Source organism: Symphalangus syndactylus, chromosome 23, assembly GCF_028878055.3.
Source record: "Symphalangus syndactylus isolate Jambi chromosome 23, NHGRI_mSymSyn1-v2.1_pri, whole genome shotgun sequence".
NCBI classification, from domain to species: domain Eukaryota; kingdom Metazoa; phylum Chordata; class Mammalia; order Primates; family Hylobatidae; genus Symphalangus; species Symphalangus syndactylus.
This window is the reverse complement of record NC_072445.2, coordinates 20,824,800-20,847,270: the sequence shown is the minus strand read 5'-3', so window position 1 is coordinate 20,847,270 and position 22,471 is coordinate 20,824,800. Positions and strand designations below refer to the sequence as shown.

The following is a 22,471-nucleotide window of genomic DNA, read 5'->3' as shown; positions in this document are numbered from 1 at the left end:
TTCCCTATTTCTATTACAGCAATCCTTGGAGCCATCCTGTGCTGTAATTTATTTTATTGAGGTATAACTTGCACACAGTTATGTGCTCAAATTTTGTGTACAACTCTATCAGCTTTGACAAACGCTTGTGCAATCCCTTCCTATCAAGATAGAACATTCCCATAACCCCAAAAGTTCTCGTGTTGCTTTCCAGCCTCTTTCCATGCCATCCCCTCACACCAGAAGCAACCACTTGTCTGATTTCTATCACCACAGGTTAGTTTAGTCTATTCCAGAACTTCACATAAATAGAATAATCCAGTTTTTTTTTTTTTTTGAGTGTTTGGCATCTTTCACTCAGCATAATATCATTGAGATTCATCCCCATTTTTCTATCAGTGGTTCCTTCCTTCTTGTAGTCCAGTAGTACTCCATTGTAAGAATATATAAAAACTTGCTTTTCCATTCCTTGGAGTTATTATTGACTGATTTCTTTCTTTCACACCCCAAATATTCTCCATTAGTAAGTTCTATGGCTCTGGCTCCAAATAAAACCTGAATCTGACCACATGCAGAGCTACCCAACTAGTTCAAGCCACCACCAGCTCTTTCCTAACTGGGTTCCCTGTTCCTTGCTTGCTTCCCTTCCATCTGTTTTCTACACAGCAGCCCTTATGGTCTTAAAAAGATAAATCTTATGATGCCACTGCCTTTTAATAAAGAAGAAAACTTTTTACTAAAGAATGAAATCCCAACTCTAATGTTCTGTGAGATCTGGCTCCTGGTACCACTCCAATATCATCTCCTGCTATTGCTCCCTTGCTGTTGAATTTCAATCATCCTAGTATTTAACCTTGTCAAACTCACAGGCATTTTCCTGCCTCAGGACCTTTACATGTGCTGACATTCCACACCAATGTTCTTTGCATAGCTGGCCCTTTCTTCTTTGTATAGCTGGCCTCAGGCCTCAGCTTCAAAGACCCTCGGCACAAAAAAGCCTTCCATAACTAGCTTTATTTAATGTGGGGCCCCATAATTATATCTGTATATATACAGATGTATTTATATATATATATATATCATATATATATGTATTTTTGGTGGATACTTGTTTTTTTATTTGCCTTGCCTTATCCACTAGAATGTAAGTTCTGTTTGCTTTATTCCTATGGACCCAATGCCATGTACACACAGCACAGGCTCTGAGTGAATGAAACAACAAGTAATGAATCTCATTTCTCTTTCCCCGTAATCACTGCAGGAATGGAAGCATCGTTGCTGGGTATGAAGTTGTTGGTTCCAGCAGTGCATCTGAACTGCTGTCAGCCATTGAACAGGTTGCCGAGAAGGCTAAGACAGCCCTTCACAAGCTGCTTCCGTTAGAAGACAGCTCTTTCAGAGTGTTCAGAAAAGGTAATGCTGGATTCCCATCCTCTGCTTAGGTTAAGAGAGTCCTTTAATTAGTAGTTCATTTGTGTCCTCAGGAAGTAGATTTGAGACATTTCTATAAAGAATTGTTCTCTAACTGCCTTTCAGTACAAACAGGCAGCTGTTTCCCCCCAGCACCACGATGAAACTTAACTTCAACCGACTATTTCAAATTCTTGCTAATTGGAAATCTGATCTGTACCTCTTAGTGTAAACAGTGTGGAGAACTGACTTCACTGCAGGCTGTGATGGAAAGGGCTCAGCAATAGTTGACTGGCATACATGTTGAAAGAGCCCTGAGGCTGACAATATTCCTAAGTCACAATCCAAGAAATCATGTCTTTAACACATATAAAGACAGACAGACACACACACACACACACACACACACACAAACTGTTTTTCTTCAGATATTTATCTTTTCCTTTTACGTTCAATCTTTCGCCTTTCCTACCAAAATTTGTACCACTCTCTTTCAACAACATTTATTCTATAAATATTTACTGAGAGTCCAAAGTGTCTAGACACTTAAAATGCAGCAATGGTGAAAACAAACAAAAATCTTAGCCCTGGCTGGGTGCGGTGGCTCACGTCTGTAATCCTAGCACTTTGGGAGGCCAGAGTGGGCAGATCACTTGAGGTCAAGAGTTCAAGATCAGCCTGGCCAACATGGTGAAACACCGACTCTACTAAAAATACAAAAATTAGCCAGGCCCAGTGCAGTGGCTAAAGCCTGTAATCCCAAAACTTTGGGAGGCCAAGAAGGGCAGATTGCCTGAGATCAGAAGTTTGAGACCAGCCTGGCCAACATGGTGAAATCCCGCCTCTACTAAAAATAAAAATAAAAAAAATTAGCCAGGCGTGGTGGCATGCACCTGTAATCCTAGCTACTCGAGAGGCCAAGGCAGGGGAATCGCTTGAACCCGGGAGGTGGAGGTTGCAGTGAGCTGAGATCACTCCACTTAACTCCAGCCTGGGTGACAGAGCGAGACTCGGTCACAAAAGTAAATAAATAAATAAATAAATAAATAAATAGCCAGGCATGGTGGTGTGCACCTGTACTCTCAGGTATTAGGGAGGCTGAGGCAGGAGAATCACTTGAGCCTGGGAGGTAGAGGTTGCAGTGAGCGAAGATCGCACTACTGCACTCCACCCTGGGCAACAAAAGCGAAACCCCATCTCAAAAAAAAAAAAAAATCATAGCCCTTGTGGATCTTCCAGTTAATGTCTCCATCTCCTAGTTCTAATCATGGTAAGAATGCATTACTAAAGGCCAGTGGCAAGAGTAGCAACTGGTTGCAATGTGAGCAATGCTTAAAGGGGCACAGGTAGGAAGTGCTGCCCACAAATAGCAACTGCCCATCTTTTAACCATAACATTACTGCTTTATTCTGTAGTGTCTGGAAAATTGTCTGGCTTTCTAATGTTCCTTTAAAGAGTAAAAAGATTTCCTGAGAGTAATCACATCTTTCCTTATTATCACCTAATACTTACTAGTTGATAGCCCATTAAAAGTGATATTGTTGGCACAGAGCAGACACCTGGAAGGAAGAGTCAGCCTCAGGGAGGGTAAGGCATCAGGAATGAGTAAGGAATGTTGAGAGGGATGAAGCTGGGCATCAAAGACAAACTTCTCTTACTTCTGAATTTTGCCTGGATTTCATCTCCAAAAATGAGCTCTAAAACATTTAAACATGACTACATGGTTTATATAGAGTGCCAGGATATTCCAGGATCATTTTTCTTCGTTGTTTTCTTTTGTTTCCAGCCCAGTGTAACGACATTGTTTTTGGATTTGGGTCCAAGGATGATGAATATACCCTGCCCTGCAGCAGTGGCTACAGGGGAAACATCACAGCCCGGTGTGAGTCCTCTGGGTGGCGGGTCATCAGGGAGACTTGTGTGCTGTCTCAGCTTGAAGAACTGAAGAAGGTGAGGCTTTTTCACTTTGTAGACTTGCCCTGGTTTTGAGTTTCAGAGTGGCAATATCCAAGTGAGCATGGCTAGGTGGAGGGTAAGTATACCTACGTGCATCATTGGCCAGTATGCAAAGAGCAAGGATGACATCAGACCCTGGTGAACCCGTGGAGTCATGCATGAGTGGTAGCGTCTGGGCAGCAGAGTCTAGGTTGCAGCTCAAAGACAGAGTTGATAGTTTTGTCAGGCAGAGGTGCTGTGGAGGGGTGTATCAATGCTGAGGAGGTCTATGATGGATGGTAGAGCAGCAACGAAGCTGGTCTCTGAAGTCCAGAAGACCTGGGAATTAAAGAGAAGGGTGAAGGTGTGAGTCATAAGCCAGCAGGCTTAGTACAAGTAAGGATATATCTATACCAGAAATTAGGGCAAGGAGTGGGTCAGACAAAGGTGAACCATATAAAATGACTGAACTACAATGGACCTTAAGGGCCATCTGGTTTACCAACCTCATTTTACAGATCAGAAAACAAAAGACCAAGGGGCCAATAGTTCCTCTGGTAGCAATAGTTTTGAATTAGAAGCATGGTCACTTCCTAGTCCAGTGCTATATTAGTCTGTTGTCACATTGTTATAAAGAACTATCTGAGACTGGGTAGTTTATAAAGAAAAGAGGTTTGACCCACAGTTATGCAGGATATACAGAAGGCATATCGGGGGAGGCCTGAGGAAACTTACAGTCATGGCGGGGGGCGAAAGGGAAGTAAGCACATCCTCATATGGTGACAGGAGAGAGAGAGAGAGGGAGAGAGAGAGAGAGAGAATGGGGGAGATGATGCACACTTTTAAACAACCAGATCTTGTGAGAACTGTATCATGAGACAGCACTTGGGGGATGGTGTGGTAAACCACATCCATGATCCAATCATCTCCCACCAGGCCCCACCTCCAACATTGGGAATTATAACTCAACATAAGATTTGGGTGGGGACACAGAGCCAAACCATATCAGGTGCTATGCCCTCCACATGATGCTTTCTTAGGAAGGTTCAAGTATTAAGACAAGGAAGATAGAAAGAAGGAAATAAATATCTAGGAATCAGAAGAACTCAAGTCACAGAAAAGATGGACCCCAAGACCAGTTCACAGATACCGTTCAGCAAGTAGATTTCCATATTGAGCAGAACTTCTATTCCAGCCAGAGACCTTGCTGCTGCTGCTGCAGTAGAAAACCCCAGAATAGTATTCATCGGAGGACTGTGGAATGTTTACTTCTCCCTTTCTGGATCTCAGTTTCCTCATCTGTAAACTGGGGAAGGGAATTAGATTAGCTGGATTCTGGGATCTCTTCTTGCTCTTGCCTTCATTGCCTCAATTCTGGACATGAGCAATAGTTGAGACTAGTTCGCTCCAGGCAGATCCTAGGTGGCTTGAACAGAAAACAGCATTGTCAGTTGAGAAGAGCAAGAAGTAAAATGGCGGGCGCTTGGGCTCCTGAGTGAACTTACGCTGAGTAGAAGGGGACTGCCCTCCTTTGCTGCTTTCCAAGTTAGCCTGGTGTAGTAAAAGTAGATGGGAGCCTCAAGAAAGAAGTAAAATTCCAAATCTAGGGCCAGGCGCGGTGGCTCATGCCTGTAATCCTAGCACTTTGGGAGGCCGAGGCGGGCGGATCACAAGGTCAAGAGTTCAAGACCAGCCTGGCCAACATGGTGAAACCCCGTTTCTACTAAGAATACAAAAAAAAAATTAGCTGGGCGTGGTGGTGCGTGCCTGTAATCCCAGCTACTTGGGAGGCAGAGGCAGGACAATCTCTTGAACCCGGGAGGCAGAGGTTGCAGTGAGCTGAGATTGCGCCACTGCACTCCAGCCTGGCTGACAGAGCAAGACTCCATCTTGAAAAAAAAACAAAAAACAAAAAAAATCCGAAATCTTGTGACAAAACGGGGGCTGGCACAAGCCCAGTAGTCACATCTCCGTGTATGTTTCTCTCTCTTCCCATCTTACAACACATTCTCAGTGTAGCGTGGTGAACATAACAGGATTAGTACGGGTAGACCTACCCTAACATTTCCAGCTGAGTGCTCTTTGGAAGGTCATTAAATCTCATTGAACATGAGTTTCTGTATAATTAAGATAATAATTTATATGAAAACGATTTTTAGTAAATCTTTGCAAGTTTCAGTTTCCTTAGCTATAAAATGAAAATAATAATGGTACCTCCCTCAAAGGATATTGAAAGAATTCAATGAATGAAAATAATAATGGTACCTCCCTCAAAGGACTTTGAAAGAATTCAATGAATCCCTGGTAAAACATCTAGTGCAATGTCTAAAATATAGAAATCACTGAATAACAGCCTTTGTTACTATTGTTATGCAATTATCCTACATTAGAACACACCATACAAATGTTAGTTCTATATGGCCAAGACATCTGATTTAAATTTGATGAAACACAGCATGTCATTTTTTTCTAGAACTTAACGATTTTTGCTTCTAGAATTTCAGTATGATTGTAGGCAATGCCACTGAGGCAGCTGTGTCATCCTTGGTGCAAAATCTTTCCGTCATCATTCGGCAAAACCCATCAACCACAGCGGGGAATCTGGCTTCCGTGGTGTCGATTCTGAGCAATATTTCATCTCTGTCACTGGCCAGCCATTTCAGGGTGTCCAATGCAACAATGGAGGTATGGTCTGCCTATGCTTGAAGGGCTCACTTTAAATGCTTGATCCTGTAGGAGGAATGACAAAGCCTTAAAGATGGGGAACTATTGGAAAAGACAGAAAGTCATGTAAGCGTCCTTATGTGAACTTTACTGCTTCCTCTGAGGTATACAAGGAACTCGGGATCAATAGTGTGAGTTCAAAGGAAGACAGAGCCGTTCTTATGCAGGTTACCTGGGCAGCACCTGGCTTAGAGGAGGGGGTGAGCTTTTGCACTATGTGACATAGGCACCGACTTTTCAATGTGTTTGCAATCTATAATTTTTCTTTCCTGTGGCCGCAAGCTCAGACTTGAACAGTGTATATTTTAAGAACTCGCATCGTAACACCTTCTCTCAACTGAATATGGTTTAATTTGGATATTTAAAGATTAACTTACAAATTACATAAATGATACTTAGTCACTGTAGGAAGTGCAAATAAGCAAAAAAGAAAAATAAATTATCTGTAGCCTGGTCACTTTAAAATAGACACTGCTTACATTTTAGGTATCACCTCAGTACCTAGAAGAATGACAAGTGATCTAGAGCATGTGCTCAATAAATATTTTTTCAATAAATATCCTTCCAAACATTTTGGGTGTATACATTTTATATGTTAAAGGATATAATGTTTTACAAAATTGGATTATATTAATGTCAAATAACATTATGTTAAATAATCACACAATAATACTTAACTATATATGATTAAAGTTGTTTCAGAAGTGACACTAAATATCAGTAAGTTAAACTCCCTGAGTTAAAGAAAAGATACTCCAATTTGTTTTTTTAAAAACCTGACCACATGTTGTTTACAAGAGACCAACTGAAGTAGAAGTAGAACATCATGGGATTCCGGACTAGAAGGCAGAGAGGGCTGGGTCAGGGTAAGACTCAGGTGGAGTGACAGATGCTTGCAGCAGAATGTCTGGGAGCCAGACCCATAAGCAAGAGAAGGGGTTCTGTGGGAAGAAGTAACGGCTTCCAAGGAGTTGCTTGGAAAATGAATCTCAGACTAAGACTGACCCTAAAAACCCATGACAATTCAATGCTTGGGTCCAGGCTTTAAAAATTGTCTTGCTTTATGTAATAGGAAACAAGAAACATAAAAACTGTAGTAAACAAGAAACCTAAAAATTTGAGCATCTCTTCTGTGCGTTTTGAACTTCTGGTGTTAGCAAAACAAACATAATATGGGAAAGCAGTAAAAAGTAGTGTCTGCATCTTTGAGCCTCAGCCTGAATAGCAGTGTAGTCATTTTTAACATCTCAGAGAGGAGGAAATGCACATCTCATGTGCAGCTGAAATTGCAGGATGCTTTCTCATTCGTCCTGAAGCCCCAGTGCATTTACAAATGCTCTGGGGTGATCACCCTGGGACTTACATGATTCTGCTGACCCAAGATTTTGCCCAAAGCTTCTACTGTACAGAGGAACTGAGCTAAATTCGATTGATGAGTTTTAATGTGCCTCGTGACTGAGCCAATTCTCTGGGCATTTTTCCTATTCTTAATGCTAATGACTATCCACTGCTGGTCCTCTTATCTGTTTACTCAAAAACACAAACTGACTCTCATCCTTGTGTTTCAGGATGTCATCAGTATAGCTGACAATATCCTTAATTCAGCCTCAGTAACCAATTGGACAGTCTTACTGCAGGAAGAAAAGTATGCCAGCTCACGGTTACTAGAGACATTGGAAAACATCAGCACTCTGGTGCCTCCGACAGCCCTTCCTCTGAATTTTCCTCGGGAATTCATTAACTGGAAAGGGATTCCAGTGACCAAAAGCCAACTCAAAAGGGGTTACAGCTATCAGATTGAAATGTTTCCCCAAAATACATCTATTCCCATCAGAGGCCGTGTGTTAATTGGGTCAGACCAATTCCAGAGATCCCTTCCAGAAACTATTATCAGCATGGCCTCATTGACTCTGGGGAACGTTCTACCCGTTTCCAAAAATGGAAACGCTCAGGTCAATGGACCTGTGATATCCACGGTTATTCAAAACTATTCCATAAATGAAGTTTTCCTAATTTTTTCCAAGATAGAGTCAAACCTGAGCCAGCCTCATTGTGTGTTTTGGGATTTCAGTCATTTGCAGTGGAACGATGCAGGCTGCCACCTAGTGAATGAAACTCAAGACACCGTGATGTGCCGATGTACTCACTTGACCTCCTTCTCCATGTTGATGTCACCTTTTGTCCCCCCTACAATCTTCCCCGTTGTAAAATGGATCACCTATGTGGGACTGGGTATCTCCATTGGAAGTCTCATCTTATGCCTGATCATCGAGGCTCTGTTTTGGAAGCAGATTAAAAAAAGCCAAACTTCCCACACACGTTGTATTTGCATGGTGAACATAGCCCTGTCCCTCCTGATTGCTGATGTCTGGTTTATTGTTGGTGCCACAGTGGACACCACAGTGAACCCTTCTGGAGTCTGCACAGCTGCTGTGTTCTTTACACACTTCTTCTACCTCTCTTTGTTCTTCTGGATGCTCATGCTTGGCACCCTGCTGGCTTACCGGATCATCCTTGTGTTCCATCACGTGGCCCAGCATTTGATGATGGCTGTTGGATTTTGCCTGGGTTATGGGTGCCCTCTCATTATATCTGTCATTACCATTGCTGTCACGCAACCTAGCAATACTTACAAAAGGAAAGATGTGTGTTGGCTTAACTGGTCCAATGGAAGCAAACCACTCCTGGCTTTTGTTGTCCCTGCACTGGCTATTGTTGCTGTGAACTTCGTTGTGGTGCTGCTAGTTCTCACAAAGCTCTGGAGGCCGACTGTTGGGGAAAGACTGAGTCGGGATGACAAGGCCACCGTCGTCCGCGTGGGGAAGAGCCTCCTCATTCTGACCCCTCTGCTAGGGCTCACCTGGGGCTTTGGAATAGGAACAATAGTGGACAGCCAGAATCCGGCATGGCATGTTATTTTTGCTTTACTCAATGCATTCCAGGTGAGAACAATAACAATAACCTATTGTATTGTCAAGTGATTGGAATAAGTAGAGAACTCAGGCAGGTAAAACCACTCTGGAGATTATCTCATCTCCCTGCCTCCAGCAAGACCATCAGAAAAAACTGCATGGAAACAATAAACAGAAAAAAATCTTTTTCTTACTTAGTTACTATCGTACTGAAGCAGAATATTGGATTTCTTTAGTAACCCGTTACAGGGCTTTAAATCTATCAGAGTTCTTCTGGCAAACAATCTGTCTTGCTGCTGACTCAGTTCTCTTTCTCTTATGCAGAACTCTGGGAAAAAATTAAACAGAGAAAGGGAAATACATCATAAGTACTTGTTGACTCTGAATGGTGCAAAGGAATTTCCTAGGGTGCAATAGAGAAGGGGCTAGCAAAATGCAACCAGTAGCCTGTTTTTGTAAATAAAGTTTTATTGGAATACAGCCATGCTTATTTATGTACGTATGGTCTATGGCTGCTTTCACTGCAATGGCAGAGTTGAGTAGTTGCAAAAGAAACCATATAGCCCGCAAAGCCTAAAGTACTTACCACCTGGCTGATCACAGAAAAAGTTTGCTAATCTCTCCTACAAAGAATGGGTTTTTACTTGGCATAGTCAGAGAGTGTTCAGAGAGGAGGTGGACAAAGCAATGATTAGGTTTTGATGAATCTGGACGAGAGCCTTCAATCCCAGTTCAGTGAAGGTTTTGCTGCACCACCTCAGACAATGACTCAGGGAAGTGGTGGTTAAACATTTGAACTCTAGAGTTAAATAGGTCTGGGCTCAAATACATCACTTTACAAACTGTGTGACCTCTAGCACATTGCTTAATCTCTCTGTCTCTCAATTCTCTCATCTTTTAAATAGAGATAGTAACGCTTACATCATCAAATAAATGTGAGGGTTAAATGAGATAATTTAGCACTTGTCACATTGTCTGGCACATAACAAATGCTCAATAGGTGTTTCCTAAAAGTTGGTTCTCCATCTATTCAGCAACCGGTGAACAGTCAGGTGCTAGTATGGACGGCAATCATAGAGCATGCCCCTAGCAGTGACAAGTTTAGGGCGCTCCTGTTGGGGAGCAGGAGTACAGTCTCATGGTGATACACTGTCTGAACAAGCACCAACTGAAGGAGCTATGCCTGAGAGAAGGAATTCAAGGTCCACCGAAACATTTACCAAGGGTTCCCCAAGACCTGCACTGGAAGGAAGTGGTGCTGATATAGGTCAAATCCCTCCACTTGGCCCATAGGATTGGATCTCTGTGCCTGCTGCCATCATAGATGCTTAGACATTAAATGCCTGGTCTAAAGAAAGACTAAGATACGGACAAAAAAGGATGCTATTTGTTTTGGGTTGGGATGGTACGATAGGGGAGAATGAAGCTCCACATGCAAAACTTCATTCACTTGGTCATTTGCTTATTTAGACATCAACAAAAAAATTTTTTGAGTACTTTGCATAGTGCCATGCACTTGTGGAGGCCACACGGTGTTCTTGCTTTCAAGGAGACCACAGTCTCTTAGGGATACAGACAAGAAAACAGTTTCAATGTGGGGTGATTGAATAGTGTTACATATAAATGCTTTCTTTTTTGGAAAAGAAAAATACAATACATGTGATTTATTCCTTTTTTTTTAAAGGGATTTTTTATCTTATGCTTTGGAATACTCTTGGACAGTAAGGTATGTGCATTTATTTCTCTCATTAACCCCCAGCCCAGACATCTTAGGCCCCCTTCCCTTTGTTCTGAGGCCTTTATTCATATAATAAGAGGTTGCACTATGGGTACTTTTGTAATAAAATTCTGTGCTTTTAGAGAAGTCAGGCTCAGTCAGAAAACAAAGGAACTAGACAGTCACTGCTGATAAAGCTTGCAGAACGAATCAAACATGTAATGTAAACGTTGTCGGAAAAAAGGGGAATTCTTTTTACCTTTAACTTTTCTAATTTAAATTATGGTATGGTAATAATTCCACAGCAAAATTGCTTTGCTAAGAGGTGAATTCTCTTTTGTTCTTTCAATTAGCCTACCCATTTATTTAGAATATGCCAAAAGATACATCTACTTCTATACTTGTAGAGTTTTAAACAGTAAGTGTTAATAGCCTCTCACAGACTATTATTCTAAGTGAAGTAACTCAGGAATGGAAAACCAAGCATTGCATATTTTCACTTATAAGTGGGTGGTAGGCTTTGAGGATGCAAAGACATAAAAATGACACAATGGAATTTGGGGACTCAGGGGAAAAGGGTGGGAAGGGGGCGAGGGATAAAAGACTACAAATTGGGTGCAGTATACACTGCTCAGGTGATAGGTGCATCAGAATCTCACAAATCACCACTAAAGAACGTACTCACGTAACCAAACACCACTTGTTCCCCAATAACCTATGGAAATAAAAATATTTTAAAAAGTAAAGTATACTGTTGAAGAAAAATAAATAAATAAATAAATAGCCTCTCACATTAAATAAAATTCCCAGTGAAAAACAGTGAGTTTAAATGAAAGATAATAGAAAAAAAAATTTAGATATACTTGTTTCATAAACCCAAGCATTAAGCAATTCTGTTGGGAGAGGTGAAGGCCGTAAGCTAATAGATGTACAGTCTTTGTTTTAATAAGAAAATAAAAATTTTTTTATAATTAGCAAAATTGTTGGATTATAGGAACAATTTTGCACATGAACAAACGCCTATCTACAAAGAAGCAATTTGCTGTTCTTAATTGTACTAAATAATTGCCTTGTCTTACCATTCTTGTGGCTAGGAAACTCTTCACTTCAAAGATACACTTCAATTTAGCAATTATTGCCAACTAATGTCTAAAATTGGAATGAGTATGGCATTTGGTACTATTGTTCTTTGTTGAATTCTAGTTTTGTTTATAGGTAAAGACATGAAGAAAATAATCTTTCTACCAGACATCCATTCATGGTCTACTAACTGCTTCTAGGAAATAATACTATTAAATAACCATTTCAACCTGCAGCTGTTCTTGATTTGTCTGTGTATGATTGTATGTGTATCTCCTCAATATTTCTTTGTTGCCCTTATAGCTGCGACAACTTCTGTTCAACAAGTTGTCTGCCTTAAGTTCTTGGAAGCAAACAGAAAAGGTAATTATCTCCTACTGCCATGAATCCAATACATGAAGTTCCAGTTTTGCATTCTTCTCTTTATACAGTCTTGCTGCAAGCCAACTTTTGTGTAAACCCCTTGAATTTCTTTCACCATTATATTCCTGGTATCTGACATGGAGCCTGGCGCATGAGCGATAGTAAAGAGTTGTTGAGTGAATGAGTGATTAAATGAATGACTGTGAAGTCATGGAAACTTACAAGGATGCTCAAGTATGGAAGTCTGTGGGTGCTTGTGAGTGAATACTTTTGAACAATGGCATTTACTTTAGTCTGACTTGCTTGTCAATATTTAGAACTAGCAAGGCCCTTTTCTTCATCTGACTTTCCGAACCTTCTGTAAACCATTTTTCCTTCTCTAGATAGATAAAAGGAAAGATCTTGGTTAAATTCTTGTCTTTAAATTTGGTTAACTTCTAATATATAAAAGTATTATGTATTAATAATTTTCTTTTTTTAGGCTGGTATCACTGATTCTGTTACTCGCAATCTTAGCTCTTAAGTCTACAAACTCACAAGTTTTTAAGGAAAGGGAGGATTTCTGTTTCCTTCTTTGCCATAAAAGTATAATCCATGTGAGGATAGTATATTCAGAAACAAAAGTATTTGAACACATATTTTGTGTTTTCAATGTTATTTAGACTTTTGTTTTTCAGCAAGGCACTGAGGGCCTTTCAGAAGGAGTTCTAAAGCAGAGAATTTCTGTATTTTATAAAAGTCAACTGACTTAACTGCATCCAAATCTATATGGATATTTAGAGATTTTTACAAGTGACAATATAACTTTTTGAAATAAAAATCAATAAGGAAATTTTCCTCTGGCATAAAAAAATCTTCCTTGGTCTGCATTTTTCAGCAGACAGCACTGCTGTGAATTACGGAGCACTGGCCCATGAGCAGGTGGACCAGTCCTGCCCTTGTATTTTTGACTCCGTAACCAGTTGGCTGTGTGATCTTAGGAAAGTCACTTCGTCTCTAAGTTTCAATTTTCTCAACTGTAGAAAATAAATGTTAGACTAGTTATTCAAAGCAGAAGTTCTCACATTCTGGGATTTAGATTTTATGTCTGGAAGAACTAAAAATCACTCGAACCAGAATTTGTGAAACTAATGAGTCATTATCTACACTTAGGAAAAGGAGAAAATTACAGCACATGTGACTACATCAAAGATAAAATCTTTAGTGAATATAATGAGACGGGACACTCCCCACCCTGCAAAGCAAAAGTCAAAATTTTTCTCTTTTGAAAACCAAAGAAGGAAAAATACTCCCAAGTAAAATAAAACAAAAGCAAAAGCAAGAATGCCTAATGGTTTCTCTCTGTTTCTAACATCAAGCACTGACACTTCTGAGAAGGCAGTGTCTGTATTTGTACCTTCTCCCCAATTTCATTTCCAAATTAGGTGACAAAAATGAGATTTTGTTGCTGGTTAGGTGGCTCATTTGTTTTAAAATAAATATACATTTTTTTCAAGAAGAAAATATGGGCATTTATAATTTTCTTAGAGAGTTTGAATGAAAAAGCAGGACCCCAAGGACCCCAAGGACACCAAATGACAGGTGATGAGAAGGTGAGAAAGAGATCACACTTGATGAATATTCCTGCCGAGAAACTCGCTGGTGAGCAAAATCAGCGAGAGTGGTAACTAGACGTAGACCCAGCACAGCAGTGACAGGCTAGAGTTGAAGTTGCCAGGATGTGACAAGTTCGTATGTTGGGAGGAGTGAGCCAGTGAAGAGACTCTGAAAACAAATGAGAGAGAGAGAGAGAGAGGATAATGGGCAGAAGAGGACTCCTGGGAAGACAGAGGGATTGGCTGGACTGAAGATGGAGGGATTAGCTCCTTAGCTTGACCCAGAAAGTACCACACTGATGCAGGAGGAGCAACATGTATAAATTGGGATTCCAAGTGAAAAAGTATCTGAGACAGGTCTCAATCAATTTAGAAGTTTATTTGCCACGGTTAAGGATCATGAGCCATGACACAGCCTCAGGAGGTTCTGAGAATGTGTGCCAAAGATGGTTGGATTACAGCTTGATTTTATACATTTTAGGGAGACATAAACATCAGTCAGTACATGTGAGGTATATCTTGGTTCGGTCTGGAAAGATGGGACAACTCAAAGTAGGGGCAGGAGGGCTTCCACGTCATAGATGGATTCAAAGATTTTCTCATTGGCAATTGGCTGAAAGAGTTAAGTTATTGTCTAAAGACCTAGAATCAATAGAAAGGAGTTTCTGGGTTAAGCTAAGGGGTTGTGTAGACCAAGGTTCTTTTTATGTACACGAAGCCGTTTGATGCAAGAGATGCAAATGTTTTCTATTCAGACCTTTTTTTTTTGAGACAGAGTCTCGCTCTGTCTCCCACGCTGGAGTGCAGTGGCACAATCTCGGCGCACTGCAAGCTCCGCCTCCCGGGTTCACGCCATTCTCCTGCCTCAGCCTCTCCGAGTAGCTGGGACTACAGGCGCCCGCCACCACGCCCGGCTAATTTTTTGTATTTTTAGTAGAGACGGGGTTTCACCGTGGTCTGGATCTCCTGACCTCGTGATCCGCCCGCCTCGGCCTCCCAAAGTGCTTTTAAAGGATATAGACTCTCAGCTAATCTCTTCAGGATCAGAAAAAGATCTGGAAAGGGAAGGGAATTTTCTACAGAATATAAATTTCTTCCACAAGAGACAGCCTTGCAGGGCCATTTCAAAATATGTCCAAGAAATATATTTTGTGGTAAAATACTTTGATTTCTTTCAGGATCTATCTGTCGTATGATGCTATGCTAGAGTTTGGTTGGAATTTGGTATCTTATTGCTACAAAGAATCTATTCTATCAGTCTTAAGATCTCAGTTTTGTGTCTGAGCTCCAAAGGGACAAGGGTACAATGAAGCATGTCTGACCCCCACTTCCCATCATAACCTCAACTAGTTTTTCAGGTTTCTTTGAAATCTCCTTGGCTGAGAGGGGGATCCATTCAGTTGGTTGAGGGGCTTAGAATTTTATTTTTGTTTACAGTGTCATGATGTTGAGAGTTCGAACCTTGATACTTTTTTTTTGTTTGTTTGTTTTTCTTAAGTAGTGGACAAGGCTATCCTCTGAGAGATAGCTAAAGGAGAAATAAAGTAGGGATCCTGAACAGAGCAGTGAGACTATGATAGTTGACTGAAGGGAATGAAAGAAGAGCCAGCAATAGTCTCAGCAAGGACCATCCTTCAAGCCACAGCACATTGTATGGACCCCAAATCTTCTCCATGCTCAGGCCCCTGTCTTGACCCTCCATTGTCCTTAGGCATGTTCTCTGTAACTCTTCTCCAAGACACAGACTCTGGTGGCCTCAATGGACCCCCCTCCACAAAGAACAGATTTACAGACCTACATCTGAGTTCCAGTAACTCATGGCCTGTTATTTGGCCAAGTGCTTCGACCCATATAACTTCACACACCTGAAAAGGCTACTTCTTCCCAGACCACAAGGAAGTATGTTGAGTGTTACAACCTAAAATTTCTATCTCCAAAAGGTACAGGATGCAATTTTAAGTGCCATGATCCCTGACCTTGTGATTTTTTTTAAAAGGGTTATAGCATTAAATGTTTGCTGAGCCCTGAATTCTAGAAAATTAATTATTTTGCTTTGAAAGTTTCAAATCTTTTTAATTCTTATTTTTGTAGCTTTTTTTTTTTTTTCAGAGCTCAGTGTGCCTTAATACCAGTGAAAATTGAAAAACTATCACTGTTCTATCTACTGAATATAATAAGAACATGTTTTTCCCACCTTGGTTTGGTTTCCTTGTGGCATAGACTGCAGCAAGGAATGGAACTTTTTCCTTCCAATATTCCCAGTGCCAGAACAGCATCTGGCACACAAAGACATTGAATATGAGATGGTAAATTAATGGACAAATGAATGATGAAATAATGAGTAGAAAAATATATAATGTATGTAAACACTTTTATCTTTCCTGATAAATACATGCTTTTTGTTTCAAATATTTTATTTTATTTGATAATTCAGCTTTTAAATTATTGAACTCTGCGGCAATGACCAAAGCGTCATTCACAAGTAGGTTTGAGAGCTAAGATGAGCAAGAGTAAAGCAAAGCTTTTTTGGGAAACTTTTTTAATAGGAGCAGTGTTTTTCCTCCATTTTCCTCCGTAGGTTTCTCTTCTAGTAACAAATGTGATCCAAAGAAATGTAAGCATAGACATGAAAAGGGATAATGCCGCCTTTAAAACTGTTTTCTAGTTTGTTGTTAGAAGTTATAAAAATATACAGGAACACAGCATTCACTTGAAAATAAATTTTTAGGCATTTTAAATAGATTAAAGCAGAAGAAAGAGTGAAAAAGTAACCATTCCAAATTCTTTAAAAGAGAATAGCACCTGTGAAAACGGAATAAAGAATCGTTGATGACACCAGGAAGTCAGGAAATGCAGACCAACAGTAAAAGAATGCTATTAATGTCCAAACGACTTATTTTTCTTTTGTGCAGCAAAACTCATCAGATTTATCTGCCAAACCCAAATTCTCAAAGCCTTTCAACCCACCGCAAAACAAAGGTGAGTTACAGTAAAACCAAAGGTTATAAAAGGTGTGAAAAGAGAATATGAGTATATCATATGAATAAAATTCAATGGCAACATGTAAGAAACTCACGTGAGAAGTGTGGGATTGTCAGCCAGCCATGTTTTCAGAGTTCATCCGGACTGTGCTCAGGGCTGACAGAACAATGTAGGCGACTTGATGCTCATGGAGACCCAGAGAGTATCTTTATGTAATGTCATCACAAATTATCTCTGTTTCCCCAGTTTGACAGTATATAAATCTGTGGCATTGGTCATTGAGGCCTTGAGGGGAAGGAATGTGGTTAGACAAACACCACTTATGTCCTTACTGGAGAATCACCCCTTTGTGCCAGCTGCTGAGCAGTGGTGCTCAGGTGGCCGCACAAGCGGCCAGGTGCTTGTGCCTTGATGTTGCACATGTCCTCCTCCCTAAAATGCCCCTGGGCAGGAAGGGGCCACACCTGCTAAGAGTGAAAGAGCACTGTCTCCTCCACCTGTGACATGCATTGGCCCTATGTTCATTGATTGGCAGTTACTAAAGTCTGTGCTATTCAGCAACTGCAAGACCAGTGTTTAAACATTGCAAGTAGTCACAGCATTCTTGGAGGAGAGAGAAGGTTGGAACATGGAAGTGGAGGAGGAGACATTGCCTTACAAGTTAAGTTGAAATCATACTTAAGAGTTCAAGTCCCATTTCACATTCAGTTATGTCAATGTCATCATTAATGTAGGAAACTCATTTTATATTCCCATTGAAATTATTCAAATTCCAGATAAAGTACAAGTGTCTGGAGAACGTGCTTGTCCTGGACCCTTGGGTTCTGTTGTTGTTGCCACCAGTCAGCTTGAGTGCTTTTTACAAGTCTCTACCTTTTGGGGGCATTTTTTCCTCATCTATAAAATAAACAGCTAAGAGATTACTAAGATTCTTCCAGCAATAACATATTGTGATCTCAATCTACTTTATGCCATTTCCCAGCAATATTTGAAAAACATGATATTTCTGAAATAAGTGATGCTTGACAAATGCAAGCTTCTGGGGTGTCGGTGAAATGCTATTTCTCTCCACCAACCACAATTTTTTTGTCTTTCCCTGGAATCTTTTTAAAACTGTTCCTAGTTGTAAAATAATCTACAGGCTAATTTTCATTTTGGTCTCATGCTTGATTTCAACAGAGTAACAATAATTATTTCCTTTTTTTCCCCCTTCAGGCCATTATGCATTTTCTCCTACTGGAGATTCCTCCAACGACATCATGCTAACTCAGTTTTTCTCAAATGACTAAGGCAAGGAATCATAAAATCAAGAAAAATTTCCAAAACAACTTGACATTTAGAGACAAATGTCAATGAAGAAATTATGCTCAGTATTCGACTGGGTTTTCTGATTTAGGGGTCTGGGAATAAAACAAGAATGTCTCAGTGGCTTCATTACTGTTCCCTTTTGTCTTCAATTAAATGAAAAGAAGATTTATTTCCATGTGATTTGATTCAAAGACAGTGCTCCATAAATGCAGAAGAGTAGGTTTTGTTAGAAATTGTGTCAGTTGTAGCTTGACCGTAAAATATGGTTTCTGTTTTCATAAAACAGCATTATTCACATGGCATTTCCAATAACCTGGATTGAAGTAAGAAAATTTTATGGAATAGATTTAGATAAATTAATAGGCCGCGTTCATTTTCTTGTCAAAAAGTTACTGGTGGGGGGAGGGTGGGAAAAAGTTATCAGTGCAAATTTCCTAGATAAAAAAACCATTTCTCTTTCAAATTTTCCAGTTGAATTTTATGTTTGCTTTTGCTTTTTAGGTTCTATCACTTAACATTGAAAGTTAATCAGAAATGAAATGTAAACTTCCATTTCAGATAGCTTTGTAACCATTTATCAGAAAGTATAATAATGTGATATGATATGTAATGTGGTATTTTTCAGTTTACAAGGCACTTTCATCTGGTCCTAAACCCTGCAAACCAAAGTGTCAAGGCAGACCTAGTGCAGAGATGAGGGCATGGGGGCTCAGAGAGGTAAAGTGACTTGCCAAAGATTGTGAAGACAGTTAAGGGGAATTGGGGATTTTTAGGACTTTTGTCTCCCAGACCATTTCTACAGCCAATAAAAGCCTTGAAAATTACCTTTAGCCCTAGTAAATCTTTATGAGGTCAGTTACACAGTTCACCACTCCCAGAATTCTATGTAAGAGAGAAATTAAGGGAGAATTTGGTTGTCAGCTTCCAGGGAGATACCTTAAAACATCCTTATTTTCTTTCATAATACACCATAGGCACTTTGTGGAAGTTATTTTCTTGGACAGCCAGTGCCACTTTTGGATGACATACAGAGCAGCAGGAGCTGATGCTATGTAAAGCAACACTTCTCTTCCATACTTCCATCACATTTGGCTCACCTACCTGAGTTTCAGCCATGACCATAGTGCCCAGAGGAACCCAAGCCTTTGATTCATCCTTGCTGTTTTGAGAGGCTTAGGGAGTGTCTCTTAGCCTCCTGACGTGGAAAGCCTTCACGCTATGCAAATAAAGACAGCTGGGGGAACTTCTAGTTAGTGGTGGTAGATTAAATAAGCATACCTAAGAGAAATTCAAAGTTAGATTTCCACAAGGCACCAGGGTGCAGCACACATGAAATATGAAAGTGAGAGGTTCAAAGGAAGTGACTGAGGACCACTTAGATGGTTCTATACCCCACAAATATATACGAGAGTCAACAGAATTTTATGAGAAAGATTTCCTTGCAGAAAACTGCTCTATGAGCCTTCTCACTCTACCTACCCACAAAAGTGAGAGAAGGAGGAATGTCTGCTTCTTGACCTCAAACTTAGTGAGAGAAGATTTCTCAGATAGCTTTCTATGGAACCACAACAATTAGGGTGCATGGCTGATGGAAGTCTGACTCTTGCCTAGAATTGTGGCCACAGCTCCAGTAGCAGAGCCCTGAATGGGTTCTGTGTTGAGAATAGCCTGTAGGTCTAGTGTTTGTCAGGGCAATGGATGTGTGTGTTTCCCATGAACCATGGTGACACATGCAAGAGTGAAGGTCAGCATGGGGCTCTTTTAGGTCCTCTCTGATAGGGTTGTCCAAAGAGGTAGAGAGAACCCAGCATCAAGAAGTGGGAGATGAAGCCAGATTGTGGGATGAGGGAGGAGTCACAAATGACCACCTGGAATACAAAAGAATCTGCACAGGCTAAAGATGAGAAGTCAGGACTATGAGAATTTCTATGGGAGTTCTTGAATGCTCCCTCTCTTATTATACACAATTACTATCCAGAGAACCCTGACACCATGTGAAGGCGGCCCTATCTCATAAGACAAATTTCTTTTTTCTGGGACCTTGGGGAAGGGGAGGCCAGAAACCTCAGTGTCCAAGGCGGGGTGGAAGGAAAGGGAGAAATCTTAGCAAAAATGTCAACCAGCAAGGGAAGACGTGCTAGTGCAAGTAGGCAACTCAACACAAGACTCATTTGGGGAGGGAAGAAAAATTTAGTACTAAATTATTGTAGTTTCTTCTTATTATAGGTGACTGGGAGTCATAATTACCAAACTATTTAAAATGACCAAAATGTTGCTCTTACCTGAGTATGTTGGTATATAACTGGAATGTATCTGATAGAAGAAAAGCTTCTCCCACTGAATAAATTTTATGAGGATGATGAGAGACAAAAAATGTTTGATTAGATATCATGTATGTGCATGCTTGTCTAATTCACTGATTATGCATACATTCACCTCAAAATGCTACTAAAACAACAATAAAATAATAAAAAAGTGAATAACATTGTAATAATTTTCTGTTGCTGGGTTTTCTATTATAGTAGCTTATTCCATTTCTATTATGATAGTTTTTCATTGCTGCATATAAAATTGCTGCATATAAAATTGCTGCAAACTCAGCAGCTTAAAGCAACACACATTTATTATCTCAAAGTGGTCATGGGTGGATTCCATGCACAGCTAAGCTTGTACTTTGCTCAGGGTTACACAAGGCTGTCATCAAGGTACTGGATGGACTGTCATGTCATCTGGAGGTGCAGGTGGGGAAGAATTCACTTCTGACTGGTTCAGGTTGTTGGCAGAATTTGTCCCCTTATGGTTGTGGGAATGAGAATGGTGCCTTTTTGCTGACGATTGGCTAGAGTTGATCCTCAGACCCTAGAGGCCACCCCTGTTTTTTTCACCACATGGGCTTTTCCAACTTGGCCACTTACAACATTAAGCCTGCAAGGACAGTTTCTAACTCCAGTCTGCTTTTAAGAGAGAGTCTTGTTTAATGTAAGATAATTAGGAGAGTGACAACCCATAACTTTTGCCATATTTCACAGGTTAGAACCAAGTCACAGGTCCTGGCCACAATTGAGGGAAGGGCATTTCAAAAGGTGTGAATGCCAGGACGGAGGGATCACAGGAGGTCACAGACATGAAATTCCAAAGATAGGAAACGAGAGAAGAGATAACAGCAACACAACTTTGGAAAGCAGGTGCGGTGGTGTGAACTGACTTAGAAGACCTGAGAAAGTTAAATATTAAGCTGGCGGTGGAGAAAAACAAGAAGCAACCTACTTTACACTGCAGAATCCCCCAAGAGACTTAAGACTTTGCAGCACCAGGCACCTTAAGAATTTGGACGAATATGGGACTGAATAGCAGAGTTGTTTGGCTCAAGTTCAATTTAGGAAGCATCTGGTCCCCCAGGTACCTCCCTAATCCCAAGTAGCCAAGCAAATGTCCTCTCCTTCATCCTACTAATAGATTATATGGAGATGTGGAAAAAGATGGGATATTGGGACTGAGAGACACCAGAATCAGTTGGGAGAGGTTTTCCCATCCTGAAAACAAAAGGTTTAGCGAAAGTTAACATATAATAATGGCAGCAAGTCTTACATTTTTAAGGCAAGGGCCTTGTCCATTCTCATGCTGCTGATAAACACATACCTAAGACTGGGTAATTTATTTAAAAAAAAAGGTTTAATGGGCCCACAGTTCCACATGGCTGGGGAAGCCTCACAATCATGGTGGAAGACAAAGGAGGAGAGAAGGGACTTCTTACATGGCAGTGGGCAAGAGAGGGAGTGAAAACAATATGAAAGGGGTTTCCCCTTGTAAAACCACCAAATCTTGTGAGACTTATTTACTACCATGAGAACAGAATGGGAAAAACTGGCTCCATCATTCAATTATCTCCCACTGGGTTCCTCCCACAGCACGTGGGAATTATGGGAGCTACAATTTAAGACGAGATTTGGGTGGGGAAACAGCCAACCCAAGTCAAGTCTGAACAGGCATCTCTGGAGAATCTGATGATAACAGGAGGAAACATTGAAGATACTGACTTTGAACATTTACTAAGGAATTATTTTTCCAGATAATCACCCTACAGGAAGGCCAAGAGTCCTCATACACAGACAATCCAAACAGCAAATCAGCTTTTTAGTGTCTCAGTCTGAAATATAAGCAAACAGTCTAGGATCATTAAGTACTTTACAAAAGCTTCCAGTATTAAATGCAGAGGCCACAAAGAAAAAATAAAAGACAGGGAGAGGCAATGCAGTCTCACCTTTAGCCCTGTGGTACAAGCTCACCTAGAACAATGAAGAAACAAACATACAAATACACATTAGGAGAAAAAATCATACTAGAAGGCAGGAGACCTAAGAGACAATCAGTTTTATCCTCAAGTAGGATATTGCCTCTATAAAGTGAGTGCTATAACAAGGAATACACAGACAACAAAAAGATATCTTTGAAATTTAAAACATCAT

The 22,471-nt window shown here is 40.4% G+C and overlaps 1 protein-coding gene across 1 annotated transcript in view; it reads left to right on the top strand.

Moving 5' to 3' along the window:
- The window catches only part of ADGRF1 (adhesion G protein-coupled receptor F1), a 45,614-nt gene extending 25,129 nt beyond the window's left edge, over positions 1-20,485 (top strand). Inside the window, exons 8-15 of the mRNA XM_055263841.2 lie at positions 1,241-1,392; positions 3,176-3,339; positions 5,821-6,009; positions 7,617-8,990; positions 10,645-10,686; positions 12,061-12,120; positions 16,628-16,694; positions 17,913-20,485. Coding sequence (XP_055119816.2) covers positions 1,241-1,392; positions 3,176-3,339; positions 5,821-6,009; positions 7,617-8,990; positions 10,645-10,686; positions 12,061-12,120; positions 16,628-16,694; positions 17,913-17,986 — 2,122 coding nt within the window. The 3' untranslated portion in view covers positions 17,987-20,485. The remainder of the gene's footprint in view (positions 1-1,240; positions 1,393-3,175; positions 3,340-5,820; positions 6,010-7,616; positions 8,991-10,644; positions 10,687-12,060; positions 12,121-16,627; positions 16,695-17,912) is intronic.
- The last annotated feature ends 1,986 nt before the right edge of the window (positions 20,486-22,471 follow it).